At 41.6% G+C, this 25,565-nt stretch overlaps 1 protein-coding gene across 1 annotated transcript in view; it reads left to right on the top strand.

Moving 5' to 3' along the window:
• nsmfb (NMDA receptor synaptonuclear signaling and neuronal migration factor b) overlaps positions 1–25,565 on the top strand; it is a gene marked incomplete at its 3' end in the record, with an annotated part of 48,618 nt that overhangs the window by 1,266 nt on the left and 21,787 nt on the right. Inside the window, exons 2-6 of the mRNA XM_079270461.1 lie at positions 11,341–11,402; positions 12,213–12,977; positions 13,180–13,252; positions 19,024–19,092; positions 24,842–24,894. Coding sequence (XP_079126587.1) covers positions 11,341–11,402; positions 12,213–12,977; positions 13,180–13,252; positions 19,024–19,092; positions 24,842–24,894 — 1,022 coding nt within the window. The remainder of the gene's footprint in view (positions 1–11,340; positions 11,403–12,212; positions 12,978–13,179; positions 13,253–19,023; positions 19,093–24,841; positions 24,895–25,565) is intronic.

Here is a 25,565-nt window from a genome sequence, read left to right as displayed (position 1 = left end):
AATACCAATGCTTATAAATATTTTTTTTATTCTTTTTGCTTATTACTGCATCTGATTGTTAGTGTGTTATGTGTTTTCATGTGATTGTTTTAGTATTTATTAGTGCTGGGCAACGATCGCATGATTTTTCTGCGATTAATCGTATTGTTATGCTCAAAATTCAATAATGAATTCAAAGGTAGTGTATTGCGCACTTTTATTTTAAAAGTACGAGCAAAAGTGCAATAACATTTAGTTTGCAAACACTTTAGTCAAATAAGGTGCTTTTTAACAGCAGTATTCCCTTTACACAGTAGCAGTTAAAATACAGTTATAATGATTCTGATAATAGAAATTCAGCCGGTGTTCACAACTTTATTTTCATGTGTGTAATAGATGCAATTTTAAATATGCACCTTGAAAACTGCAAACCTATTTACGTCATGTTTTTATGTTTGTTAAATTCTCAGTAGCGATAACTAAATGATATGCTTATTATGCATATTCCAAGCAAAAACACTTTAAAAACTCTAAAATAATTATTTAAATGAATCATTTATTTTTAGCTTTTTTTGGTATTTTGGTCAGACACATATGCAACACTGATTAGCGTGTAATATGTGTGGTATTTGTTAGAAATGTACGTTGGTACATCACGGGTGATAAGAAGCTGTACCTGGAGGGACTTAGGACCCAGGGGAATATAGGTGAAGGAAACGGGAAGAGACGGAAGAGACGCCACACAAACAGCTGTTCACCGCTCACTGCCTGGTTCTTGTGTTAAAAATGTCCGCTTAATTAATCATTTTCAAAAAACTGCATTGACGCGCCATAAAATAATTGTCGGCGTTAATTAATGAATGCGTTAACGCTTGCCCAGCCCTAGTATTTATACATATTTTATTTCTTATTTTATGTCGCTCTAATTTTACTTACAGTCTCTCCATTTTCCTCTTGTTTGCGTATTGTCAATCATTTGGAAAGCCATGCATTGGATTTGTGTGAAAGGTGCTATATATATTGCTTAGTAAAGGGTCAATAAATCATCTGCTGACCTTTGGTGATGACCAGAAGGATTGCCTTACCAAGGAGGCGTGCCCACGCCGTCCTCCTGAGCTAATGGATCCTTACCTGTTATTGACATTCTCATGAGAGAGGAGTAATCTAGTTAAAAAGAGCAGAGGTCAAACAAAAATGTCGAGTGAAAAGATGATTCGGTTTCCTCGATTTCCTTCAGTTCAGGCAATTTGGGAGCATCGTGAAACTCATAACCTGCCCAGCATCCAGAGAAATATATTCTAGTCATTTATTGCCAAAGGGCAACAAAGCTCTTCCGTAGTGCCCCTTAGATAAAAGCCAACTTCAGCCCCCAAATTGGTCTCACTCTGTCTGAACCCGAGTCCTGCCTCCTGTCTCTTTACACTTTACATATGTTTGTCTCCTTCCAGCACCTTTTGATGAATCCACTTATAGCCTCTTGGGAGATATGAGTAATTGCCTGACTCATGGCCTTTTGTTGTCGGTGGAGTGTGGCGGAGCAAGTGTCCCTTAATGAAGTCGTCAGCCTTTCACAGTGTGCTGAGAGAGAGGCAGTGATTGTGTGGCCGGTGACACAGACAGATAACGAGCACAGGCCAGACTGGTGCTGTATAAATTCTTTAGTAGTATGGTTTCACAATATACAGTTTATCCATCCGGTAAATTGTTGATGGGATATTGACTTGATTTATTTTTCAGATAATGAAATTATAGCCGATAAATACAGCCGACAAATCAAAATATACGCAGTGGTAACATTCGTCTTAAAACAGCGAGAAAACATCGCTTGCCCTCCAGTCAGATAAGGAATGTCAATTGACATATAACCACTCAAAGCAGTTGAACTGTCAGACGACGATTTAGAGATTCAGAAAGTTGAATTGTTAGTTGAGGACTGAGGTAAAAGCAGTTGAAAAGTCAGTTGAAGAATAAGAAATGAACCCAGTAATTAATGCAGGTTACATTTCACTTAAAGAGATAGTTGCACTATGTTCACTGCGGTGGTATGTAAGCAGTGTAAACGATTTGAAATGCGATTGAAAAGTTGTCCCTTGTCTTTCGGATTTTTCAGACAAAAATAGAAAACTTAAATGCTTTTAAACTGAGCAACCTTTTTATCAGTATTTAAGGTTTTTGTTGAGTCAATTCATGTAAATAAAACTCTTAAAGGCACAGTTTGTATGATTTGGTTGTAACTTTGGGTGGTTGCAGATTGCAACCAACTGTGGCAACGTGAGGCGTTGAGTGAAAAACTCGGAGATTCACAAGCGTGTCGGATAACATGAAAGCCATAGACTGTATGTAAGTAGTGGACGTTATCATCGTTACGTCATTGCGATTTTAAAGCCTAGAGTTTGGAATTTTTCGGTGTCGCCATCTTTGACTTTTTTCCATCGCCCTTGTTTTTTGCAAGTGAACCAGTGAACAGAAGTGACTAATTTTGGACTGCGGAGGAGTTATGTAGAAACACCATATACGGTTCTGGTTGTGACCTGTCAATCACAAGGTAACAACTCCCTAAAGTATACTCCGCTTTATGGTCTAGTTGGCTCTAAAAGGACTATAATTTATGCTATGAACATCAAGCTGTATTGAAGAAGACTTGAAACTAGAGAATGAGACCATAAACTCACATTTACAATGTTTACTGAGTTAATAAATAAAGTGAGAAGTAGGGTCATTTTCCCATAGACTTCTATACAGCCAGACTTATTTTTGCAACCAGAGGAGTTGCCCCCTGATGGCCATGAATGAGAATGCAAGTTTAAGCCATTTCTGCATTGGCTGCAGTCTTCAGAACCAGATATTGCCCCCTGGTCAAAACACAAAAGGTTCTCTTTAGAGTCAGTGTTTGGTTTGTCCGTTCTGGGCTACCGTAAATACATGGCGGTGCAATATGGCGGACTCCGTGAAGAGGACTTGCTCTCTATGTAGATATGAGGGGATCATTTTTAAGCTCATGAAAACACAACAATTCTTACTTTTATGGGATTATACATTAACGACAACATAGTTATGAATGTTATATTACATTCGTACTAATAGATCCCTCGAAATGCTACACGCTGCCCCTCTCTATGCAGTATAAAAGAACATGAGACTCCCTTTATACTTCTCCTTGTTCAAGCAGCTGTTTATTTTATTCCTCACTTATTTGTTTTTGTCTGACAACCTCAATGACCAGAGGAAAACAATTGTTTTTCAATCATGCAACTTAAGGTCTAGCTTCAAGTTAAGCGAGATGTAACATATGATTCCTTGCCATATTTGAATACTTTATTTTACCTTCTGTTCAGCCATTTCTTTCCTTCTCCTCTTCCTCTCCACTTTACTGATTTCTCTTTTCCTCCAGAGGCTAAAGTCAGTTTTCCTTAATAACATAACTATGTAGGCGATAATGATTCCCTGTTAACGAAGCAGGGAGGTGAGCAGTAAGATGGCCGTGCAGTGCCCTCATTGATCTGACCAATTATGGTCTGTATCACTGATCAGCACCCAGTGAGCGGATGGAACATGGAGGGCACAGCGGGGTCGAAACAAATGGAGCTGCTTGTGCAGGCTGCACTCATCTCAGAGCCTGTCACAGTGAGGCAATACACCCACAGTCTACATGATGACACCGCATCGTTTTAAAGAAAAATAGCTGCTGTATCAGTTACAGTATATTGCTTTCACGATACATTTGGGCTGATGTTGTCTTTTTATTGAATATCAGAACATTGGTGTCATCGACTTCTGGTATGATTGATGTTTCTGCATGCAGCTACTAAAAAAAAAACTGCCTAGAAAACCTTTTACACATTTCAGTAACATATTCACCTGCTGAATAACTGTTTTTTTAAGTCATTGTATATTTGAAGGTTTTAGGGAAATGAACCCCAGTACATCACATTGTTTTGTTATAGCAGCTGGTAGGCTCCAGACTAACTTTTTTCACAAAACCATCAACAATTCCAAAACTATTTTTTAGCATTAGCTGTTTCAATTATGTATTATAAGCTGCTTAAAGCTGTTAGAAAGTTAAACAGGCTGTTATTCCTTCTCGAATATGTATTTTGTATTGCTGTGAAAACATCTCCTTCAATTAAATGCATTCAAGTTTCTTGCCAAAAACGTTTTTCTTTTACAAGATACACCATGATAACCATATAATCTACCTTCGCCCAATTCTCATTTTAACTGAGTAGAGCTTGAACTCATCATTATGTAACTCATTGCAAACTCCGTTGACATTAGCTGCCATTCGGCTGCCAGCAGCTAACTATCCTCCTGCCAACCATCTGCCACCAACATGTTTTACTTTGGTTTAGTGCGGTATCATGCACCTGAGCAGCCACAAGTGGATCAAACCCACTAAGTGCAGTGATTGCATTGACATGACTTGAATATGCTTTTGGGACTAGACCTTAAACCTAAACGCATACTTCACCTTTTTGTATTCGCTGTGTATGTACTAACTACGTCTTACCTTCAATTCATGTGGAAAACCTTGCTTTTTTCGCATGTCTCTTAAGTAAATGGTGGACGCAGGTATGTTTATAAATGGCAGAGGCACGGCCACCCTGCTCACTGTACCTTACACATGTTTAAAATAAAGACATGAATATATGAACCTGTGTATTATTTGAATAGCTTCGTATTAAATGCACAATAAAGAGGTATGTTTACACACGGCACTAGGCCCATTTAATATAAAACACAATTTTATACAATATATATAGTCGGGGGTCCCTGCTCCATCTCTCTATCAGTTTGGGGGTCCTTGGCCTGAAAAACGTTGCAGACCCCTGTTCTAGACCATACGTGTTCTCTCTCTGCCCCCCCCCCCAGGCTTATTTGATACTCTTTCCTTTACTTATTATGCCTCCCTTCTTCATCCCACTTCCCACTCCCGCCGTACTTTCTATTTCGGTCTTTGTGAACACATCTCCATCATGTCACCGGGTTTCTTCTTCTCCCTCCCCCCTTCATGTCACATGTCTGAAACAATACGGCGGGATTAAACTGCCGCGGCGAGACGAGGCAAAAGCTGTATGGAGCTCAGCAGAGTCCAACTGTGACGTATAATTCACGTGGTAGAAAACTCTCCGAGATGCAAGTTTTGAGTTTTGGAAGTCTTCTAAATAAATGCGTTTAAAAACTCAGGCGACCGCGGCGATAAAGCTCATCCGATCATCGCGATGGCCCGGGGAGCATGTGGAGCCCTCGCTGTGCGGGAGCGCGCATTAGTTTAGATCTGATGGGCAGGTGGCACCTTGCACTGCAGCCTCCGGTGTATGAATGTGTGTGTGAATGTTGACATGTATGCACAGCGCTTTGAGCGGATGGAAGACTAAAGGTTGTATATTACCATTTTTTTTGTAGCAACCATTAAACCTTCTTTGTTGCAGCAAACATCTTGACAGCTCATAGCACAGGTGTTATGAAGAACATTGGCTTTGTTCCAAATAGCTGCTCCAGTTTCAGGGTCCTGGTATTGTGCACTGGCACGCCTTTGGCACTTAAAGTTTTAAGTGCCTTTGGCACAGAGTTACAGTGAGGAACTTGCAACTGCTTATGAAACAGTCTCAATTTATTACTGGTGCCTCTTTACTACCTACATAAGTAAACGAGACAATCAGCAAGAAGATTAGCTATTTCTATAAAGTTATTCTTAGTTCTGGTCGTCGGTGCCACCGGGTCGGATTTTGCGAGAGATAAGAGGGCCTCTACCAGACCAGGCACCCAGGACAGACCCAGATCCAGCTTGCTGCCTGGCAGGAGCAGAGTTTGGCCTATAGCTGCCAAAACCAACACCAATGGTGCTAGAGACCCAGGCCAAATTCCTAGGCCCGGTGGAGGGAAGGGAGGCACGGGCGAACCAGAACCAGGACTGCATGGAGCAGACTGTTAGACCCTGCCTCGAAAGACTGCCATCCACAGGGGAAAAAAATTCCCTTGCAGAAGCTCTCAATAGAACAAAACCATCATGAATCGGCCGGCTTGCCTTCAACATGTTGAGAGCCGTTGAGAGGCAATCCAAACGCTTCCAGTCTTGGATCTTGCACCTTTCAGGAACTTCTCTATTCACTTTCAGGGCTGATGGTCGCCTCCTGGACTTTACCTACAATACTTCATATTAATTCATTATTGGTTGAATTAATTCATTCCATATTAACATGTAAAATGTACAACTATTTAACATCATACTTTGTGAAAATTAGGGACTCTCAGCAAGTTGCTTGTAAAACGTAGTTAGAATAATTATTTTATACGTTTTACTTAATGAAGAGATTGGTCTTGTGTAAAGCACAGTTTAAAGCAGCAGTGCAGTGAAATTGCAGTCTTGATGCCACTATTTCAGTCCGTCACTCTGCAGACAGTGACATTGTGTTTTGACATGGCTCTTACTCCCAGGTTAGTGTGGAATATTTGTTGAAGCCGATAGATGGGAGATGATTGCTGCTTCTTCCTTGTGCCTTCCTCCCCAGCCTCCTCTTCGTCTCCTCCATCATCTAGGCTAGGAGAGGACATTTTTTACAGGGAGCACCACACGTGCCGCTTACTATTTAATTACTTAAAGTGTTGTAGTAGGCAGGCATGTAGGCTACAGCAACAACACAGCACTTCCATTTCACTGCCCCACCCCCCCGAGATTCAACCCTGTGTGCATGGAGAAAAGCGCAATGTGCGTGTGTAAAGCCCATTTTCTTTTTCTTTGCATGCTGCTCGACATGCACTCTGATTGTGGAAGTCTGTCCATGTATCCGTGTGTGCAGATGGCAGGAATGCCAGGTCGAAGTGAGTGGGAGGAAAGTGATTACAGGCCTTACTCTTTCTCCATGTGTGTGTGTGTGTGTGTGTGTGTGTGTGTGTGTGTGTGTGGCCTATATCTTTTACTACACGTGTGTGGGTGTTTCAACAGGAGAAATCTGTATCGCACTGTGAAACAAAGCCTTACACACTATAGTCCGACAGCTGATTGGACTGGATCTCATGCCAGCTGCGGTGAACAATGAAGACTCTGGATATCACTATTCAAAGATTAGTTGGACTGAAATTCGAGTGCTCCTTAGTTTTTGTCCAAGAAAATATAAAGTACAGTATAATGATACTGCAGCTATTGTGAGTCATTTTCCCACTTTTCAACTGTAGCACCCCAACACTCTATAGAGCAGGGGTGTCAAACATACGGCCCGCGGGCCGGACCCGGCCCACCACGTCATTTTATGTGGCCCACGAATCCGCCAGCAAAAAAAAAAAAATAATAATTTTTTTTTTTTTTTTTTTTACAAAAATTTAAAGTTAGATGTGAAAATAAAAATATCCCCATGGTCGAAATTATGAGATAGAAAGTCGAAGTGATGAGATGGCATGTTGTCTGTGTGCCGACATTAAAACTATCACAACAGGTGGACAGGAGATGCAACAGCCCATAAAGAGGATTTCCAACAAGTTTCTCAACATGCGTACTTCTCTGTACTGAAACGTCATCAGTCTCAGCCCAAGTACTGTTCCAATTCAAAGTTCACATCGAGCCAAGCACGGCCCTAATGCCCGGATGTGGCTCGCTCTGCCCATTTTACCCGGGATGCATCGGAGGTGACTTGTCTGTACTTGGGACAGCCAAATATCCCAGAATGCATTTTGCACCAGCAACAGGAAACAATGGCGGAGGAGAAATCACACAACTGGAAGTACGTGTTGTGGAAGTCACAGATATCCCGGGAAACTAAACTAACTATGTTAGGAGTACCGTAGTTACATTTACACCGTCTTACATTTACAACCGGCCCTTTGAGGGCGACCGTGATGCTGATGTGGCCCCAGAGTGAAAATGAGTTTGACACCCCTGCTATAGAGAGTAGACCTAAGTTACCCTTTAAAACTGGAATGATGGGGTGTTTGGGTTCGGTATCCTAAGGTAGCTACCACGAAGGTTTACCTGATTTGGGTGAAATTCATATTACCCTCCGAATAAACAAAAAAACTGTCAAGCTTAGCAATAAATTAAATAATTGTCGACAGACAATTTTTTGGGGATGAAAAGGAAATAAAAGTTTACTAACTGCTTTTAAAAATGTTCAAATAATATTTACCTTTTCGAGGGACAAGAAACAAAACAACAATAACACACTCCAGCAGACTCTGTGTACAAACAGAATACTTAACTTTAAACACAAGTGGGCCCACAAACACTCACGCACACAAAATAACAAAGTTGTAGGCCTGTGTAACTCGGGTGACGGCAACTGCGGTGAAGTCCTCGTCAGAAACAAACCAACCGTCCTGTCCAGTCAGCAATGGCGTCCTCTCGTCCAGCGACTCAACAACTTTAACTTTAACTCAGAACACACTTGCACAACAACTCTCAGCTAAATCTACTGAGATAAAGCAATCAATGTGCCGTGCTGTCCACAGCTAACAAGTTTTTTCTCCAACCTAAACATTCAACAAACTATCTACCCTCGCATTTCTCTGGCATTTTTCCCGTTTTTTATTTAGTCCGCTCTCCTCTCTCTCCTCCCTTCGCGCTACTTTTCTCTTCCCGCTTCTTCTTGTTGTTTTTCTCTTATCCCCGGCCTCTCCTTTACCTACAACCAATTCCCGCAGGTGGGGCTGAATGACACCTAAAATAACCAGTCAAGCAACATAGCTCAAACTGAAGGCACTATCAGTGTTTTTTTCTTTTTTTAACTCTCACTTAGTTTAACCCATTGTTTGCTGTCAATACACAAAGGAGGGTAAAACAGACCCCCGCTAACTAGTGAGTCAAGACATCTGTCTCTTTACAACAACATTCAGCATTTCAATCAGTAGAGACAAGTCAGATAAAGAAAAGATGATTGTTTATTATTAACAGATGATAGGTGGTGAGAAAGCCTTGACAGAGTCTTTGGAGCTTAGACTCTACAGGGAGATTTGTAATGGAGGGGTGTCTACTCTGAGCAGCAGCAACATAACCCCCCAACTTCTTTTGAAGATGAACAGGACCTTTTTCAGTTTCAAGTAATGACTGGGTTGTTACTTTCGGTGCTGCTTTAGTATTGATCATGTTTTGATATTTGAGTCATGTTGTGGATGATCAGATGGAGTTATGATGGTAGCAGTCGCCCAATTGCAGATCCAGCTTGAGCAAAACCTTTGCCTATTGTGTTCAAATCAGGCCCATAGGAGTTTACAAGGCAGGTGTCCTTTCTCTAAACACTGACCTGATGCATCATGTGGATATGTTTTGCTGAACACAATATTATGCATTGGCCCTCTACATCCTCTAGTCAGAATGAGCAGACTTATAAACGCACTGTTACAACTCCTTCAGTGTCATATTGCTTTTTGGAGAATTATGATGATAAGTTCATAGTAGATGCAAAAGTATACTTATGTACAATATGTTATGTTGAACATTGTTGCTCCTGGATGGATCACAGCCAACCCAATCATGTTCAACACAGCTCCATGTCCTTGGTCATGGTGCCACAGCACTTAAAAGAATAAACTTCATCATTCTCAAAATTCTGACCCTTTGCTTTTTTATTAACAGCATTTACTTGTACTTTTACTTTCAATACTTAAGTACATTTAATATCAGAAAATTACTTTTGATACTTAAGTACAATAAATATCAGATACTTTAAGACTTTTACTCAAGTAGTATTCTAATCGGTGACTTTCACTGGAGTCATTTTCCAGTAAGGTATCTTTACTGTTACTCAAGTATGGCTTTTGGGTACTTTATACACCACTGGTGAGGAGTGATGTATGAGAAATAAACTACGGGCTTAGTCATAATGTGAGTATCGTCTATCTGACTGAAATTACACTAGAGCTTCATATAGAAGGACGATATGGATATGACCTAGATCTTTTTTTTTACCTTATTTACTTATAAGGCGCCCGGGGAGCAGTTAGGGGTACAGTGTCTTGCTCAGTGTCGAAGTGTCCCTGAGCAACACACTGTACCCCTAACTGCTCACCGGGCGCCTGTCATTGGCAGCCCACTGCTCGCTATATATACAGGGATGGGTCAAATGCAGAGAATAATTTCCCCACTGTGGGACTAATAAAGGAATGTTTCTTCTTCTATATAAATATGACCATGATCATTTTAGGTTATCGACTTATTGTAAGATTTATGACCTTACGTTATCAGTTCATCATACGAGAGATGGACATGACCTCGATTCTTTTGACGTTATCAATTTAAATTTAAACTCACTCACTATGACGTTATCGGCGTATTGTACGATACATGGATATGACCTGCATCCTTTCTGCTGACCTCGATATTGCCCGTTGTGTTTACATGCGTGTCTGTCTACATAAGAAAGTCTCCAACATTTTTGCCAACACAAAGCCAGAATAAACAGCAGGGTTTTCCCTAACATTGTAAGATTTGGCGCAGTGAACGTTTTTTAAAATTTTTTTAAACGTTTTACTGTCTTCTTTAAGAACGAGTCCAGACGAGTCCCACAGCTACGGTGTGGGAACATTTTGTCCTGAAGCCGAATGAGAGACATTTTATTTTATTTATCTTTTATCTATTCAGGATATTTCATATTTTGTCACATTCCAATGTCTGAATATTTTTAAGAATTAAATGTTAATTTCTCTTTGAAGAGGTGTATTATTTTGCTGTCATATTTTCATGATATCAGTAGCATTAAAGGTTTTTAAAATGACTATAATATTGTTCATCGCAATTATTTCTGGGACAATATGTTGTCCAACAAAAGCAGTTGTTGTGAGAGGCTTCCTTGTGGCTTTCGAAGGCTAATCACAGCTGTTCCTCCTTTCTTAGATGGCACATTGTACTGCTGTCCCCTCTTTGTGTATGTAACTTCCTGTTATGGAAGCTGAAAATGCAAGTCGCTTTGGACAGACCACCCATTAAACCTCTTGTGTTTTACTCAAAAAAGGCACTGTGTAGCATTAGACCGAAGAGTCATGTCATGATGTTTTATAATCTAGAGACAGTCTGACACATAGATTCTCTGCACCACATGCCAGCTCCTCGCCGTTCCTGCCAAGATGTGTGCTTTTCATCACATGCATATAGGTGCATGCATTTATTTCCTGGCTTTATGGCTAGCACATGCAGATTCACAGTCCATGGGGCCCATCAGCTGTGCAAGGGAGGCAAGCTGTAGCTTCCAAGCTGTCTCCCAAGTGCTCCCAAAGTTTGGGTTCAGGACACTCTCACAGAGTGGTGGTGTAATCTTCTTGACTGGTAGCATATGATAGCGGCCACCCACGAAGCGGCTTTGCAGATCAAAAAAAGCCGGGACACCCTGGTTATGTGGGGCTCAATGGTTCACTGCTGCACTTGTTTTGTCTCTACAGAGCAGCCCGAGCTTTTGGAGAATACCTGTCCAGTACCAATCCAGAGAACCGCAACAGAGCAGGTAGGTGATCCACTGAAATCCACACTGAAACCACCAGCCAGTACAGCCACATTGTAGCGGCAAATGTCTGCCTATTTCTCCGGTAAGTAAATATCATCCACGAAACTAGGGTTGGCTGGAGGAAAAATCTTTAAATATGCTGAATGAGCAAAACGTGTATTCAAGTAAAACGTGTAAAAGTAAAAATGTATTTCTGTCAAACGTGTGTGTGTCCGTTTGTTTCCGTGGTGCCGGTACTTCATTTGAACCCATTATGTGCCTCCACCATGTAATGTGCTGGTTAGAAGTTGTTGTTGTTCCATGTGTATTTTGTGAGATCAGGCGACGTAGCATGAGGAAACGAGCTTTCCTGCTGCAGTAGTTCACCAACTAGCCCCGCCAGTTATCATTATGTTACAAAGCCTGGGGATGCACAGATGAACTTTGCTGTGCCACTGTTGTGTTTATCAACAGCACAGATAGCATGAAAAAAACACTGCCTGCAGCATTGCAGCTGCTCATTCTCTGAGAAGGAGCATCCATCCTCTATGACCGCTCCTGGCCGGAGTTTTGTTTTATTCCTCAGCTCATCCATTTCCAAATCTTTCATCAGTCCTCACCTGCTTTTTATTATCACTCAGCCACCTCTCCTTCCTTTCTCATCCTCCCGAGAGCTTTGCTGGCTCGTTAATGTTTACCGCTCTCCTGCCAAAACTATGAATCACAAACAAACAATCTCTCTGTTCATTTAATTTGAGGTGTTTATCCGTATAAATTACAGACACGATCATTTATCTCCATCTTCTAACTTTTTCTTCTTTCTATCTCCAGATCACCTTTTGTCTGACACCTTCCCCAGCCAGGACTGTGACTCCCCAGGTGTCAGCCGCCTGCATAACAATAATCTGACACCACAGATCCACTGCTTACCCATAACTAAACCCAAGCAGTCCAGCCAGTCCAATCCCAGTGCTCATCCACAGTCTCAGCCTCAGGGAACAACCTTCCAGGCTCAAGCACCTTTGTGCCCCTCCAAACGTCGACTCTCTGCCGGGCGCAGCCTCTCCACGGAGGACCCGCCGGGGGCCCAAGGCCCAGCGGAGACCACGGTGGTGAAGCCGGCCAGGGTGTACACCATCTCCAGGGAAGGAGGGATGGCCCTGGGGGGCCGAGGCAGTGAGGAGAGCCTGGAGCTGGAGGTGCTGAAGGGCTCCAGGGAGCAGCCTTCCTCCCAGGCCCCGGCCTCAGCCAACCACGAGCCGTCTTGCACCAGCCAGCCGTCCGCCACAGCTGCCCGCAGCAGCCATCACCGTAGCAGCCATCATCGCAGCAACCATCACCACGCCCACCAACATCACGGGGGCCTGCCGCCGGCGTCGCAGCCGCTGCAGAGCTCGGGGAGCGCCAGCAACATCCGGGACTGGGGGATGAGGAGAGGGGGGTTGCGGGAGGACGAGACCCCAGACTGTGTGACCTGCATTCGGGCTCCGTGTCAAAGCCAGCGCTCCCTGGACACCTCACCGCAGGATGGAGGGAAGCCCCGCAAGAAACTGGAGAGGATGTACAGCGAGGACAGAGCGTCTACTGATGACAGGGGTAAAGAAAGACGATACGTACAATTTGTAAAGTAAGAGGTGTGAAAACCGATACCTACGCTAAATATTACAAGAAAAAAAAAACAGTCAAACAAGGTCTTTTTTGGGCCAATTCACCCTCAGATGTTTCACTTCACACGAGCCTCCACTAATTGTAACGCTGTGCTCGCACCACGCCTTGCTTTTGTGTTCTGTGTTTGCAGAGGACAATCCTAATAGCTGGTTCCCCAACGAGAATATGTTCAGCTTTCAGACAGCCACCACCACCATGCAGGCGTGAGTATGGCGTGGAATACCGCCTTCACTCCCACTCTTGCACATCACAGTCTTAATGCATCACCACCATGTTGGCAGGATATGGCTCGGCCTTTTCCTTCCAAGACTGGCAGCAAAAAATGTAGTCTTCCACGACAAACATTTTAATGAGCGTTCACACATTTCTCACTTGTTGGTTTCACATTCAAGCCTTTTCAACTTATCATTCCACTCCTGTTATTCCCCTTTTATTTTCATCTCTGAGTGATGGAAGTCATTGGTTGCTGGAAATTATAGTTTTCGTTTCATGAAGTATACTTTATTATTCAATAATTGAATAAGAATAATATTGATTTTCATGTTTGAAATAGTTTTTTTTTTAACTTCTTCTGTGTATGATGAAACAAGTGACTTTTCATTTAAATTTAATTTGTTGCATGGAAATGGAAATTGCTTGGAAATGGCTCTTTTCAGGACTTTGGAAGATTTCTCAAAAGAGGTTTGGGAGAAATCCCCTTTCATGAAAACATAACTTAAAATCAAATGCCATTTTATTTTTTAAATTTGGCCTGCAAAGTGCCAATTTGAAAATTAAATTAAATTTTTTATACTTTTTTATTATAGGGATGTTATGCGTGTAGTACACAAAAAAGTGTCTGTTTTAAATGTTCTGTATTATTATTTATATTATTTAATGGCTGCCACAGACTTCCATACTGATCACCTTGGTCAACTTGAAAAATAGCAATTATTGGTAGCAAAATGTCAGTGTATTTGATCCTGAACAAAACCTTCTCTCCCTTGCAGATACCACATTAGATCACACTGTTAGATTCATCAGTGCGTATCTGCTCAGGACACTGAAACATCTAACACAAATGAATGCACAGCATTATTCTACACACAAGACAGAGCAATGAGATGATTTACTGAACCACTTAAAATGAATTTTACTCTGTGGATTATACTGAAGGTTTTCAGATGACGGCATGAATGTTACTTCACTGGCTTTTCTAACCTGAAAGGCCTGGTCACATCAGAGAGCGTTACAGCGAAATTCATCTACTCCTCTTAATTAGATATTTGGTTGTAGAGGCTCTTACTCCATGCAAACTATTGATATTTTGTGGAGCTGTTTATTATGACGGCATATTCTGATCAATATAGGTTAATATAAATAGTAAATACAGAGCCGGGGGACAGGGGTAATATTACGAAGAAAAAACTGTACATTTCTAAAATTAGAGGCGCCAAACTTAAAATATAAAAAGCGTTTAAAATGCCTCAACAGCTCTCAACGTGGTGCCAATTGAACCCGCTGTTGCAGCTAACGAAGCTAACAGAGCTAACAGCGCAAAAAACACCCACAGTGCTGACAGAGCTAACAGTGGTTTCCTGTTGTCGTAAATATATTTATATATATATATATCTTTCAAACGGATATTCTCTGAGATTAAAGGGGTCAAAAAACTCAGAAGTTCTTTTCAATTAATATCACCAATTTACAAAAAATAAACTCTTTTTTTGACAAGCAACCACATCTCTTCACTTTCCAACGTTTGATCAACCTCATCACACAGCCGTCGCTCGCACCCCTATTGTCAAATCAGCCCATGCTAAAACTGCAGTACGGTCTTGGCGTAGCTAGTAAAAGGATACACGTTTGACGACGGCCGTTTTTTCCGTCCGTATGCACAAAATATAAAAATGGAACTGAGATGATGTTCATTAGATGTATATTACACCAATACATTAAATTGTGATCGGCAATGTCTTCATCCTTTCTTCTCTATTCTCAAAATCGTGCCATTTGTTCGCCTGCTGTGACCAGTTCTTTACTTTTGACCATTTAAAGATCCAACGAAAACAATCAATGTGTCGACTTCTGTCCAAAATTTTGGAATTGGCCGGATTTAAAAAGTAGAGAATGTGTGTTGGTCATGCATACACCAACTTACACACCGTCACACACACACCCTCCGCTCCTCGTGACTGGCTAATTCTCACCTATCACCCAGACATTATAATTATGGCCTTCAAACAGACAAAGCTCACCCCCCCCCCCCCTTGTGATCTTTCCCCCTCATCGCTCCCACGCTCCCTCTTCTCTCCCCCACATGTCAGCGGCTCTCTCCTCCCTTTCTCCATCTGTTTCCATCTGTCCTCATTGGGATCAGACTGATACATGAGCCCAACACTAGCTTTTGATTAAAACCACCGGCCGACCAGTGCCTCTCCTCTCTTATATGATGGGTGTGATGCAGTTTGATTAATTACACATTTAGTGTAGAAATTTGTCTGTAGGCAGTCCCACATTTTGATGTGATCAGGTAGGTATGTGCATGGTCCTCATCCGTCTTGTACTGTTCCTCACTTCTTCCCACCATTGATATCCAATGTTTGCGCTCTAATTAGACTGACAGTCGTTCCGTCCTTGCTCACTGATTATTTGAATTGATCGCCAAGACTTTTTTCTGTCGGAGATGAGTTTTTTATTTTGCTCATTGGATCCTCTGTGAAAGTGAGAACTGCAACACAATGCGACCTCTGATATGTGTGTGAGTGGAATACCTGACATGCCCTGTTGCTGACTTCTCTTTCATTTCGTCCTCTCTTCTTCTTTCTCTCCTGTCTGCGTGGCGGCTTTCCAAACCACGACCATAGAATATCGTGAGTAACTCTTTCAACTGCCACCCACTGTTCTTCCTCGTCGCTCTTCCTTTTTTTCCCTTTACTCTGTCTGTTGGGTATCTTCTCTCTACTACTGGGTCCATACAATCTAAATGTACAGCCATCAGTTATAAATATATATATATATATATATATATATATATATAAAATTCAACCAAACTGCTGAAACTCTGAGAGCCGGTGAAAGTAACAATGCTGTATAATCTTTTAGAATCTTCACATGTTGAGTCAGCGTGTAGTTTGGCCATCTGTGTTTTTTACTCTTTACTGTTTGTTAATTGGACTAAATTTAAAGTGGCAGACAAAAAGGACATGCACCTTCGTCTCAAGCTAACTGCTGACTGAGGATCTGCCGTGTCAGCTCCCCTACCGGTAAAGTAGTCTCCTGGTGGTGGGGGAGATAAGGAGGCGAGGGCGCGAGTAGTTCTTTGCCACTTGGGATTTAATCCGAAATATAAACGACGAACTGTACACAGACCCTGTAGCTTCAGCGTGATGGACAAGCCCTCGGAGCCAGCTCTACTGCGTCGTCCTCTCATGGACTGAGGACAGACCGGACGCTTCTGGTATTACGAGACGGGCCGAGGCTAGCTAGTTAACACGCTCATTTCAGTAGATATGTCTGCAACGCAATGGATAGGTGCATAGGTGAAAGTGTTAGCTGCCAGGAGTGTTTAGTGCGCCATCACCATCAAATGTATTAAGTTGTAGCTAATTAACTAATTATCTGAGGTAAAACTGCTCGCTGTTATCTGGTTGATGAGTTCTCCGCATGTTGATGTCTGCACTAATTATGATAAGCCAAAGATTGTTTCTTCAAAATATTTAAAAAAAAAGAAGCACCACTCTGTTTTATTTAAAATCGTGAAAAGGTCGAAAGTGGACTTCATGGTTTTGTAGCTCAAAGAGAACAACAGGGTGGTCAGTCTCACTTTACATAAAGAATGGAGTTGTTCTGATACCAGTTCCCAGTGTTGCCAACTCCTCAGTAAGGAAAGTAGGTGTTGGCTGTCCTAAAAGTCGCTAGAAGTCGCTAAATGACATCATAGCCTAATTTGCATAATTGTAATGAGCGCTGTAGAAGAGAGGCGGGAACAGCGGCGGCTTTGCGCATTCACGATTCATTTGCAGTCTGGACGCGGAGAGTGTGGGTCTCCTCTTTCTGCAGCTGGGACTGCTGTGCGAGGGGCTACTGTGAGACTGGCCGCCTTTGAGTGCTTTGGGATGGTGGAGGGGCTCATGGCAGCACCCGCTGATCGTTGAGGACAGTAACTGCAGAAAGATTTGTGCTTTCACGTCAGAGTCTCCAAAACACCAGAAAAAGTCGCTAGATTTGTCGCTAGTAGCTTTTGACAAAAAAAGTCGCCAAAGGGGAGTTAGAAAGTCCCCAGATTTAACGAGAAAGTCGCTAAGTTGGCAACACTGCCAGTTCCAGTGTTGGAAATGCCTCTTATAGTTACATTAGGATGTGTACAAGCACTATTAAGTAAATATTAGTACTAGGCGATTCTAATTAACAGCATGATGTGTTCAAATGTAATCTTGTAAAATTTAGTTTGTGGCAAGAAACTACTTCAACAAGTAATTTGTTTGAAGGAGATGTTTTCATATATATATATATATATATATATATATACTTACTTATGCACACAGTATGTAAAGCAAACATTGGACAGCAGTTACTCGGGTATCACAACTTTTGCACTGTGAGAACATTTTTAATTGTAAGCAATTACTGCTAACTGTGTAGCGGTATTAATATATATATATATAATGACAGTTATATCCTGTGTCTTATATTCAACCCTCAGTGACGAAATATACCACTATGCAGTATCTTAATATTTTAGTAAATGTGAGTTAAACTCAGCTAGTGTTTCAATAGGGGCAACTTGTTGCTGTTTATTATTAGTGAACTTCACAAATGCATCCCCATGAGACATATAATGGCCATAAAAGAAACAGGGGTGTTGATGAAAGGTTAACCAGCCTTCACTGCAATGTCTTTTTTTTTCTTTTTCTAACCGCTTTGTTTAATTTGGAAGGCTCTCAGCTTTTAACAGTTTCTGATGATGGCAGATGGTGGAAGTAGCGACAGGCTGAAGGAAGAGTCACTTCCAACATGTTCCTCTTGTTCAGGGAGAGGGGACGGAAAGTGACGGAGCTCAAGTCACGAGTGGAGAAAAAAAAACCTGTAACAGCAGTGCAGGCGCTAGAGCTAGAGGATAATAACCACTGCACAGACTCCAGGGACTTGGGCCCATTGTTTTCTCGTCCCAACAGCTCATCAGCTGTCAGTCTGTTGTCAGTCACAAGCGGGCTGCACGACGGGACTTCAGTTCTGACATACGTTGTCACGGATGACTCTCATTATGTGTGACATCCTGTCAGAGCCATTCCCGGCCCCTCTGGGAAAGGCACGCCAAGGCCGACCAACTTACACCCTGACAGAATGAGAAGTAACCAGACACCAAGACGGGGCACATATATAAGACAAGGGCTTAAGTATTGTATGGGATTGATTGGCTATTCAATAAATAATTTAGTGAGCTTACGTAGGATCGGCAGGGTGGGTTTCTTGGTTACTCCCCAGTGTCTTTTCCTTTGGATCCCTATCTTGCATTGTGGTCCTAGTGTGTGTGTGTGTGTGTGTGTGTGTACTTCTTGAGAATATCCACATGTCCTCGGCCTCTGGTGGACACAACGTCCCTGTGCTGCTAACTCTAACCACTCTAAACCCCCCCCCACCCCACCACCCCACTGGACTCAAACCTCCTCACCTTTGAACCCCTCTATTGTTGCCCCAGCCCCACCTAACTGGAACCTTATATTCATGCCCGAACCCAACTGGACCCAAAGGGCTTAAATCTGGTACATTATTCTCAACTTTGTTGCAAAAAACAACCCAAAAAAACAACAGCTCCAAACCAAAAGTGTTTGTACGACAGGATGAATAATATTTTAGCTAAATCAGTTCTCTAAAAAGAGTTTTTACCCCTTGGGTCAGTTTGGGTTCTGACAAAATTCTTTGGCACAGCTAATAAGGAACGTAGAGTTTCATTTCCCCACGAAATCCACTTAATGCTTTGACGTCTTGGCAGGGCTTTCCGAGGCATTGCTGAGAGAAAGAGGTGGAAAAGAGAGCAGGAGGCAGCCACCATGATGGAGAGGTACCGTGTCCTGGCTGTCCTGTCCCGTCCTGTGTGGTGCTAATCCGTCCCTGTGACAGTTCCCCTCTATATGACACAGTCAAAAACAATACTCCTCTTGACAAGACTCAGATCAGATCTAAAAATCATTTTTTTCTCAATAGCCCGCTTGGCAGATGTTTAACCTCATCTTTACGTATAGAACCAGGCTTTCTACTTGCTTTATGTTCTAACCCTCTTAAACTACTGTCAGTGAAAGTCAACAGTTCCAGCTGAGACATTACAGCGGCTTATCGTCACCTCCTGCTGCTGGTGGGCTTTTAATTTGAAACTCCCGCAGCGAGTATTGAGTTTCCTTGGCAGTAATGTGACGTTGTTGTTCTACTGATGGAATTAGTGCTGTAGAAGTGCACATTATTTAAGTTGAATTTACCCAGTTTGCTGGGGCGGCCGTGGCTCACTGGGTAGAGAGGGTGGTCCGGCAACCGCAAGGTCGGCAGTTCGATCCTTGGCTGCTACGTGTCCTATGCCGAAGTGTCCCTGAGCAAGACACTGAACCCCTAACTGCTCCCCGGGTGCCTCTCAGCTGCCCACTGCTCCCAATAAGCTAGGGATGGGTTAAATGCACAAATTTCATATATGTGTAAATGTATATGACAATAAACTTAAAACTTAAGCTACAGTATAGGTAATTCTTGACAAAATAATCACATCTCACTGAGCCATCACCATGACAACTGAGCAAAACCCATCCGCTGAAGACTTTTTAAAGACCCTTTTTTATGAAATATAATACCTGTGTGATGGTCGAACCAGCCATTGTATGTATGAGAGTATGATGGGAAGCCATGAGAGGGGAGCACAATTAGTTATTACTATTACTATTAACACTAACTTTCTAGCTCCTGAAGCTAGCAGCTTGCCACAGCTGGGCGACTCGCTGTACTACAAGGTAGAGCATGGTCGTCCTTCACTCAGAGGATCAGCAGTTCGATCCCCGGCTCCACTAGTCCATGTCGACCCCAAATTGCTCCCGTAGCTGTGCCTGCGGTGTGCGAATGTTGTATGAATGTTAGTTAGAGTCCTGATGGGCAGGTGGCACCTTGCATGTAGCCCCTGTTATCAGTGTATGAATGGGTGTGAATGGGTGAATGATGACATGTAGTGTTAAAGCGCTTTGCGTGGTCGGAAGACCAGAAAGGAGCTGTACATATACAGTCCATTTACCATTTGTTGAATGAAAGGTGCCTCCTACAGCGCCTCACACTATTCACGACTGGTAATTTGGTGCCTAACGCCTCCTGATAGCCAGCAAGGGGATACAAAACCATGTTATATAACCAACAGCAGGCACGGGAAAGACTGATAAATGAAAGTTGACTTGATTTAGTTGTGATTAAAAGTGAAACGATGTCACGTTTGAGGCAGGTTTCTTTCATCATCCTTTCTCATCTCTATGTTTGTGCCCTGTTCCACTGCTACCACATGTTGGTGAATAGTTTCTATGCTTATACACAGGAAAACAACACATTCATGCAGTCTTGTTCTCAACTTCTGTTGAGGGACATCACAATTCCCCTTGCAGTATTCTGTGTGTGTGTGTGTGTGTGTGTGTGTGTGTGTGTGTGTGTGTGTGTGTGTGTGTGTGTGTGTGTGTGTGTGTGTGTGTGTGTGTGTGTGTGCTGGTTGCAGGTCTAACTAGTGTTCTTCACTGAACATTGAAGTGTCAAAGTGGGGTTTGTCAATACTGGTGTATAGCTGACTGTGTGTGTTGTTGAAAGTTCTTTAACAAGCATTTTATTTCTTTATATATACATGTGTGTGTTCAGGGCTGTGTCACAGAATGCAACGCTTTTAATAGAAAGGTACTTCTCAGTTAGTTTCCCTAAATCAAATTATGCATGTTCAAATAGGCAAGACATTCTGTTTTTTGTTAGTTTTTTTGGAAAGGTCACAGCCGGGTTGAGAGGGTTGGGTGAGATTGTTGCAGACACACTTGCGTTATCATGCACACACACCGGCTTAAATTTGACCCGGTAGTCTTGATGCGCGGGTGTTAGTGATTTTAAAAGATGTTGTCACGGTGTGAAAATACAACGCTAGCTGGCTGATGGATCCCCCTCTCCTCTGAGTCATCCCGCTATTTTAGGCTCTGCCCTCACGACTCCTGCGATCCACACTGACATGTCAACGCTGTTTTGTAGAATGCCTCCAAACTGAACTGTTACAAAATAGCTGGGGAAAATGCACGATGAACCTGGCTGCTGTTTGGTTAGCATTTCAACGATATCAGGTTGATATCGGCTTTTTGGTGATCAGACTCAGTGATGTTGTCCGTTGGAGTGGCAAAAACAACAGTGACTGCATGGGAAAAGCTAGTAATAACTGACTACAGGTGGGTCCTATTAAAAATAATGAGCTGTGGGGTTTGTGGACCAGCCATATCTGTTGTCACGAACCTCATCACAGTTTCTCACAGCTTTGTTTTACATCACTCCATATTTTGTAGCTCACCTCAGAGCTCCCTCAGCCTGTAAACTCAACAATGCCTGTTTAATTGGTTCCGATATTCATAACAAGGAAAATGTCTCCGACAACATCAGAGAAGTAGTTCAAACGTCTTGTAGTTTGACCTGATGAATGTTTTCTTGGATTAGCAAAATTGGTCATTGTTTGTTTCTTTGTCCATTAACACCCTGGCATTATTCTTCTTCTGCATTCTTATAAACTTGGCTAAATGTCCACCTGGACTCAAGGATGAACTGAATTGAAATATGGTGTTCAAAGACCTGGCCATAACTCAAGGATTCATCTGCTCACGTTGACATTTTCACACAAATGTCTAATAGGATAAACCCACTGAAAATGCATGAAGACTAAAACATGATTGAAATGTAATAGTCTTTTGGTCTTTGGGTTCAAAATAGTTTCACCACTTTCAAGGCCTACCATAATTTTGCAGATTCAAAAAGTACAGGTTTTCCCACACAGGTGTGCGCTGTCAATACCAGCTGTTTCAACTAAAAGAGCACCAACTTCCCGAAATGCTTAAAATGTACTTGGGTCATTTGGTCCATGCCTGGTACCTTTTAATAAATATCCCCTTGCAATCTGGTAGTGTCCCAGCTTATTTTATACATGCTGTTGTTCAGCCTCTTCTGAAAAAACACAAACCTTGATCCATCTCTTTCCATAACCTACAGGATCTACATATCTAAGCTGCATCTTATTTCTACGTTTCAGAGAGGGTTGTTGCCAAACATTTGAGATAAATTGCAATCTGGTTTCCGCTTGAAGCATTCCACTGAAACTGGTCTTCTCAGAGTCTCCAAAGACATAATGATGTCTTCTGATGTGGGTGAATGCTCTGTTTTGAGGCTGTTGGATCTTAGCGCAGCCTTCGATACGGTCGATCTCAGCATCCTGACTGAAAGGCTCAGGCAGTGGGTGAGTGCCTCTGGAATAGGAGTTTTTCTACATCACTTGGTGTAAAACTGCTGCTCTTTCCTGTGGTGTGCCTCAGGGTTGTGTCTTGGGTCGCATATCATTTGCTTTGTATTTGCTTCCCTAGCTCATATACTTAGAACATTTAAATGTTTTTCAAATCAGGCTTATATGTCATCCCAGTTGGACTACTGCAATTTCCTTCACCTTCCTAAGCAAGTTGTCCCTGACACATCTCGATGGCAGATATCTCCAAAACTAGTCAACTCAAATTGTTCAATCTAGATTGATAAATATCACTACATGTCGAAAGAAATATGCATTCTTGATTTTGGGGTGAACTTTCCCCTTAAGGTTCTTGCTTTTAAATAATTTACAGAGCCTTTCATGGTAGGGATGTACAGATCTGACTGTTTCGATCCCAATACCAATACTTGGGCTTTGGGTATAGGCTGATACCGAGTACCAATCCGATACCAGTGTTTAATAAATAAGCTGTATGCCTCACTTTGCAGAAGTGAATGGCATTCGTTCTAATAATATGAGGCTGGACTGAAACACAACTTATTACGAACTTTGTAAAGCAAAATGTAATAAATATATACATCGATTTATTTTAGAGTTATTTATTATTGAAATAATGAAAATAATCGTTATTTTTGCTACAAGAAGCTCTTGCTTTCATACTGTGGCTTCACTTAAAGAGTGACAAATTTAACATAACATGAGGTATAATTGTATGTATTGTTGTGCAGCAGTACGAAGGAAAGAGTGAAAATATAAAATATCAACAAACATATATTTAAAATATGCAGATATACATAGTGGAATATATATTCAGGAATAAATTACCAAGGCGAGGCCTACTTGCATTGCCCTGAACCATCACAGTCAGACAATGATGGACAATGAAAAGCTGTCTTTTAGGCCGCACATTGTTCCACTGTTTCCTCTCCTGCTTCTCTTTTCCTGTTCTCTTGCTCTCCCACTCTTCTTTCTCCAGCGGTAAGAATACAATGCTTTTGATGTTAAAAAAAGAAAATCCAGGCGGGGAGAGAAAGAGAAGATGAAGATGGAATAGAGACAACTAAAAGACTAATTCAGTTTGATGGAACCTGCATTTGAGACAATAGCCTTTTGAATGAGTCTAAAAACTGCTTGTCCCTTGTAGGAGTTTTTGAAGAAGTTTGATATGACATGTCGGAGTAACTTCAAACACTTTATAAAGCACTATACTGGCTTCTTGAGAGTCCGGCCTGGTGTATAATCAAAGGATTGTCACCAAAACCACCTCACTATCAGTTCTGTCCTCTTTCAATGTTAGCACACAGTATGTAAAGTGATGATCACAGTCTTTAATCCTTTCAATAAAATGTGCTTCATATCCAGATAGTATCTAGATGTGATTTAACCTGACTACATTTACACCTGGTATTAATGTGTGTCTCTGGAGTCCACACTGAGACCAGATAGCTCTGTCCAACTTAAAGTACTCAATGCAGTCACAAGGCGTGCCTGACCTCCTCCAGAGATGGTTCCGGCAAACGGATCACAATTGACCCGAACTTTCACGTGGTCTACTGGTGGTCTAAGAACTACTTTTCAATTGCAATCCAAACACATTTTAATGCAAGATGAAAAGACAAGGTCAAGACATTAACACATTTTTCATTACTAGTTCTTGTCATTAGTTATTGGGTTTAAGGAAAAATAGAAAATGTAAGCCCATGTAGATGAAAAATGTCATTCCACCTGCTGGCCAATAAAAATATTTTAATCGGTTTCTCAAGTTGCATCCTGTTTTCTATCCAGGTAGCTGGAAATGTCATTGCTTGTTTGTAATTAGAAAGGTAAAATCCGAACGCGTTATTTTATACATTTTACTTTTTTTTGTAAAAAGTAATAGGAAGTTACATTCATGTAGACAAATATAACTGAGGACAAAACTGTCAAGGTTCACATTATATAAATTAAGCAAGATGTACCTCATTTTCATCTAACATCATTGTTTGAATCAGGAAATAGAAAAGGTGAAAGGTTAAAAAAATGTTTTAATTGTGCAGCAGATGAAATACTTTTGCTCTGGCAAATGATTATTATTAGAAATGATAGAAAGTATTATTTATTTTAGAAAATAAATAGATACTTCATAATACATGAGGTACGCTTCAGCTTAATGTATTCTAACACAATAGTGTATGATACTGGAGACTCAGAGCTGATATTGGTACCAATCTTTTTGTCACTGCTCTGACTAGACTTTCCTGTTCTGTTCTGTTCCTCATTCTTGATGTCTGTCTTCTTCTTCTCTTCCCTAAAATGGTAGAAATTTCCGCAAGCAGCTCAGGATGGTGGGCAGTCGCAGGATGAAGGCCCAGAGTAAGTCTTCCAGTCGGTCAGTGTGCATGTATGTACAGTATGCTGATGTCAGTGCATTTTCATGCATTCTTCCTCAACAGTGTGAACCATAACATCGGAATTCATTTGTGCTTTATGCATGGAGCAGCAGTGCTGGGCATGTTTACAAGAATATTGTGTCAAGAGTATGTTTATGAATCAGACATGCCATCGAAACATAATCCCTAAAATCAACGTCAATAGTGATTTGGTCAGTCTTCATTGAAGTGTTTACACCGGTGTGTGTATGTCAGTGTGTGTCTGCCACATTTGCTTTGGAATTTTTTTTTGTCTTTTTCATGATATTGATTGTGTGCTTGAAAGTTCAACGGCCATTTTATATAACAGTGGTGAATTTGAGTGCCAGAAATATCAATCATGCCAGAAATATCAATCATATCAATCATATCAGAGGATATCAACATACAACCAGAAAGACACTGACAGCGAAACAGCTGATCAGTCATGTGAGTTAAATGTTTTTCATTTTTCAACATTTTTAACATTCAACATTTTTAATTATGAGAATTTGTTGCTTTTATTAGTCTTCTGACATAGTAAATACAATATGTTGGGGTTTTGGACTGTTGCACACTAAATAGCTTGTTGTTAAACAAGCTATTTAAAGTCCTCCTCAGGCTTTGTGGAATTGT

The sequence above is a fragment of the Melanostigma gelatinosum genome (genome assembly GCF_949748355.1).
Source record: "Melanostigma gelatinosum genome assembly, chromosome: 6".
In the NCBI taxonomy this organism is placed as follows: Eukaryota; Metazoa; Chordata; class Actinopteri; order Perciformes; family Zoarcidae; genus Melanostigma; species Melanostigma gelatinosum.
Note: the sequence above shows the minus strand (reverse complement) of the source record. Positions and strands in the feature narration are given on the sequence as shown.